Raw genomic sequence first — 5479 nt, forward strand, 5'->3', positions numbered from 1 at the left:
ATTCAAACGCCTACATGTGTTTGCAAATACAAAGAACACGATTTGCCCATTTAAATGTCTACATATGTTCGCAAATACATAGAACATATTTTGCCCGTTTGAACGTGCCCCAATTCCTTTCAAACGCAATCGGCGAGAATGTATTGTTTCTAGGATTACTTTTGGTTTGTTTTGCTTGTTAGGTTAGTCTCTAAATATGTGGAAAGTAATCTTATTATGGTTATTGAATAAATTGAGTTTCTTCTGCAAATATTCTCCTCTCCTTCTCCGGCTACGCTGCCTCTAATCCCGTCGCCGGAATACCACCATTAGTTTATTCGACTTTCATATGCTATTGTGATAATATCTTTCGATCTGGCTATCTGATTCGAGTGAAATTATATCTTTCCTAGGGCTACAATATATCAAGTTTCACGTTGATCCAACTATTAGATCAATTAGAAAATATATCAAAAAAAAATCCGTACAAATTTCTACTCAAAACTGGTCGTGAGTCGAATCAAGCCTTCTTAGTATCATACTTTAACCTCAAAAATATTATTGAAGACATATAAAAATCATTTTATATTTATAATTATTTTAATGCAATTAACTATTAAAAAATTTAGCACATAAGAGTACTCCAAATCGGAAGGCAGCATGCGGTGCCAATTGTGAACTAGTATGGCAAGCCCACTTTTTGTCAGCATGCTACATGTGATTTAAATGAACTCTTTATTTGTTGTCAACATGCTGCGTTGGATTAGGAGACCCCCTTCTAGACTATAAAGACCATTACTGAAGGCATCCTTCTCTTACTCAAAAAATATCAAAATTATAAAATATCTCTATGTGTTTCACAAGGCCAATAAGGCATAGATTGGCTCCCAAACCTTAGGCCGCTCCCATAGCTTTGGTTGAACTTTCGTTCGAAATTTTTTCACCCATGCCTTTCCACTTTTGTGCCTAAATTTGGGCTTTTTGTAATTATGGAAGCTACTCTTAAATACTAATCTTTTTTTGTTGTCAAAAAAAATCCCACTTTTCGATGGAGATGTACAAGTTGGAGACTTTGGGCAGCACGCCCTTGGGTTCCCAAACCACGGAAGGAAGGAAGATACTTAAAAATTTTTTGTTGGAATTTGGAGTGCTAATGATACGATAGAGCTGTAATTTTGTTCCGGTGTATCATCAACTCCTAGGACTAGGAGAGGTCATGTCCCCCCCTCCTTGGCTCTTCGTTTGATGGTCTTGCCATTTTGGAGCTGCAATCCCTTGGCACAAAGCTGGGCCTCAAAGAATCCACCATTTTGCTTGATAGTTCCATGTGGATTTGTGTTGATCGAAATTGCATTTATCATTTAATTCATACCTTTCCTTTCTCTCTAAGGACCAATTTCAAGGTTATCAAATATATTGCACCAGGCTCAACGGCTAGCATCAATGATTTGGGTCCTAACGCCAATCAAGAGGTTAGTAGGAATTCAAATCCCTGTAACTAATTGCAGCGAGTGTGTTTTATTTGGAGTAATTTTATGTGAACTTATGTTGCTGTTTGGGAAAAGAAAGAAAATCATTCTACAGATATGATCTGGTAGTGTAAATTTTGTAATAGCAAATCTATAAATATAAAACACTAAATATATATAACGTACAATCTGGGAAATCATATATAGTTAAGTCACATTAATTGTGCAAGATCAGGTATGCAAATAAATCAAATAAAAGTCAGAAGACAAGTAAATCAACATAAAAGAATTTAGGACCCTATTTAGAAAGTTAGAATGTATCACTAATGAAAACTTAAGCGGTGGTCAAGCAACATAAAGATGTGTACATAACATAATAAAATATTCATAAGTTTGATCAGACTTTAAGTAATCTCCTACTCGGTTTCTCTTTATCAAGTTTAATTTTTATTTAATTTTTCTAAACCTAGTAGGACTTGGTTTCATAAACTAACTCGGATTTGGTCTTTGATTTTTAACTTTTAATTTTGACTTGGGGTTTTTATCTTTCATATCTCTAAATCTAGTTAAATTAGGAACCTTATCTTCTACAAACTTTTAACATATTTGAGGTAGAATAGATTTAGAAGAATAAATAGTTGGGAAAGTGATTAAAATAATTTTTGCATCCAATTTTTCTTTTTTCATTCACTCACTTGAAATTTGATATTTTGCAACCAAGTGATTTCTTATATGACATAATCCCTGAATAATGCACCATATATGTGTTCATTACTAATGGGACACATTATCTTTTATCAATTTTTTTTTTTATATTTGTCGTTGATACTTGAGTTACTGTTATACTTGTCAATATTTCTTGATATTTGCATAATTTGGTTTTTTTTTTTTCATATCACAACTAACATTTTAGTCTTATTTTTAACCTCCTTTCTGTACCCTATTTGAAGAAAATTACCTCATATTGATTACCATTTATTCACAAGGAATATTGTTGATATATTGAAATGGCTATATGTGAATTATCTGTCGCCACTACGCCCTTTTATATACATAATATCTTCTTCTATTACTGAAATAATCGGTGTACGTTTTCTCATTGCCCACTAAAATAGCCTTATACTTGTGTCATAAGTACACATAGAAGAACAGAACAAAACCAAGAAGAATAAATAAATAAAAAATATAACAAAGAAAGATTAAACTTGAATTCAGAAAGGCTATTAAACAGTGCAAGACTAGTACAAATCCTATGTACTGTAACCTTATGAACATATTAACAAACTACAGGCACCCACTTCACAATAAAGATAGTACGTACGTGCATGAATGTTCAACTTAAATGGCTCTTCTCATTCTTCCATGTACTTTGGCACTCACCTCATGGTTATTAAATTAATTAGTACAAAAACTAGAGCAAAAGAAAAGGAGGAAACCCTTCCATGTGTTGATATGTGGACAATTAATATCAAAATATAGTAAAATAAGTGGGTAGTTTTTGCAAAACCCTAGCCCAACTAAAATCCACCACCTCTCTTTCCTCGTAGCATGCATGGCGGCAGACAGGCTCAGAACACTCGTATCTTTCATCCCACGCAATGCCAAATCCTTCAACACTGATAAGGACAAGTTTTGATCCCTCCCAAGTTCCACAAGTATAATTCTAGATTTAAAAGTACAGCTTATTAATAGTGGCTTTGACCAATCTATTGAATTCTAAGCTTATAAAAAGCCCATAAATCTTTCCTTATACTGACCTCCTTAATTTCCCGTTTTGTTACACTTTGTGTGACAGACATACCTAAAGTTAGTTCAGAATCAGTCACCATTATGATGCAGATAAGCATGGTGAGCATTTTAGTGGGTCTCTTGTTTATTACAGCTCAAGGAGGTAGTACTCATTTTCCCCTAGTGAAAGTTATTTACTGAAAGTTAATTACTTCTCCTTATTGATCATTAATTTGTTTCAGAAGTTGTCATGGCTACTAACAGCCAGAAGACCTTCGAAAGTAACAAGGTACCCTTGTTATTAATTTTGAAACATATGTCTTCAATTCCTTGTAAGAGGTTAGTTTTATGAGCTTAATTGCCTTATTTATAGGAGCTCCGCAGCGAGGCCAAGATTGTTGAGGAGATGGCCAGCAAATGGTTTAGAGGAAGAAAGATGAGTATGGGTGATGCATTCAAGGAGATGAAAGCTAATGAGAAGAACTCAGCTGCAAACTTCGAATCTGTTGGAAAATTTGGGCATGGAGGAAAGAGAGGTGTGAGTTCGAATTGCGAATCGAATAGTAAAACCCTTCCTTCAACTGATCTCTATTTTGGTGGCTTCATACCTTTCGCTTCGGATTACCGTTCACCTAAAAACCATCCTCCGAAGAACAACTAAGCGAAGGCTAGCTATTACAGCTTAAGAGATTCCAAAATAGTGTCTTTTTTTCTTTTTTATTTTTTATTTTTGTTTCTTCAGGTTATGACTTTAGTGGTCTAATTTTCTCCATATATGTTTATATGAGTAAAATTAAGGAAAGAAAAATACTCACTAGTCTGTCTGTGTTCTAATTTGTCTTCATATGTCTAGAATCACATTTGTAGAGAAGAACATCTTATTATATGCCTTTTATGCACATTATTATTTATGTTGCTCTTTAGTGAGATCACGAATGTGGTCTGAAGCTACTCTCACAGCTGTTTGAGAAAGAAAGCTACTTTCTGTTCTGAATGCAGGAACCATTAAGAACTACTCTTCAAGTAATTGTGCATTTGGGTCATCAAACATAAAGGTAAATAATATCTCTCTCTCTCTCTCAACAAGTAGAGCAGAAAACATGATTTGTTAGGACTTCAAAATAGTTACTCTCTTTTCAAATAATTAAATAGTTATTTAATATTTGATTACCCAATATTCAATGCTTGAAAAGAATCCCTAAGGCTTAGGTTGTTAGATAACATATAAATAACTTCTTTCATATATGCCTTAACACGTACGCCCCTCAGGTGCAGCTCATACATGAACAAATAAAAGATCGATTTTAGCTCACAACCTTTACAGAAACAGATTCTGATATAATGTAATTAGCCTTTTCTTTTTCTTTTCTAACCGTCATGAGTTTAAACCAAGATCAAACTTAGATTAATCCAGATTTTCCTAGTGTTTGTTCTCCTATTATTTACACTCTATCAACTGCATGCTAAGTTAACTTCATTAATTTTCACCAGGAGCCTAATAGCTCCATATTGAAGTCAAGGGCATTATCCAACCTCAGCACGGAAACTAAAGAGAATGCCCATGAACGAGTAAAAATTTCAAATGCTCAAGAAAGTATACCTCCGGTATCTCAAGTCTCTAGATCTCAGAAAGAATTTAGACTCCCTGATTCTTGCAAATTTCATGATCAAATACCGAACACTGAGAAACAGAAGCTTCTGGTGGCCACTGCTGAAATTTTCCGATTGCTCAACAAGGACTACCACGACAAGCCTCGTCGCCATCCTCCAGTCAACAATTGATGACCCCTTCGACAATGATATATATTAATGTTGATCCTTAGTTTAATTATGTCAACAAAAAAAAAAAAAGAAAAAAGTTTTGCATGTACACTAATGGCTTTAGTTTCCTTTATCATAATGTTTTGTAATGATCATATTATAAGGAGTTCGCAATCCTTTCACTATAACTCCTTTTCTGCCATATTCTAATTAAAGTTGTTTTTAATAGGGCTGCCTCCAAAATATCTCTTATTCTCCCGTGAAGGCCGTAAAGAATTGGCTTTTGTGTGTCCTCCTTTTTTTATTTATTTTTATTTTGTGCACGTTCTTGAAAACTTGAAACCCGGTTAAATTGTTAAAGAGTGTTGTTTTATTAAAAGGTTTTATTATTGTGACGTAGAGAGAATAATATCACACGTAACTCAGCTAAAATTAGCTAAAAATATTATATGCAAAATAATTAGAAATGATAGGGCTTATTGCCGATCTCCGATACTGCTTTGTTGTGCTAAAATTTAAATGGGTGGAACATAGCGGAAGCA

General features: G+C 33.9%; 1 protein-coding gene across 2 annotated transcripts; it reads left to right on the top strand.

Annotated features, from left to right (window-relative positions):
• Positions 1 to 3225: 3225 nt before the first annotated feature.
• Positions 3226 to 5125, top strand: LOC140794159 (uncharacterized). Of its 2 annotated transcripts, none has more exons than XM_073146059.1 (5): positions 3226 to 3339; positions 3419 to 3465; positions 3550 to 3712; positions 4176 to 4231; positions 4668 to 5125. In XM_073146059.1, exons 1-5 carry the CDS (start codon positions 3279 to 3281, stop codon positions 4956 to 4958), a joined length of 618 nt encoding a protein of 205 aa, XP_073002160.1. In that variant the 5' UTR covers positions 3226 to 3278; the 3' UTR covers positions 4959 to 5125. The 2 variants fall into 2 exon arrangements, with proteins under 2 accessions (XP_073002160.1, XP_073002161.1); XM_073146060.1 differs by having other exon boundaries at positions 3422 to 3465; positions 4668 to 5048.
• The last annotated feature ends 354 nt before the right edge of the window (positions 5126 to 5479 follow it).

Source organism: Typha latifolia, chromosome 8 (assembly GCF_019914945.1).
Source record: "Typha latifolia isolate L0001 chromosome 8, TyphaL0001v2, whole genome shotgun sequence".
Taxonomy (NCBI): Eukaryota; Viridiplantae; Streptophyta; class Magnoliopsida; order Poales; family Typhaceae; genus Typha; species Typha latifolia.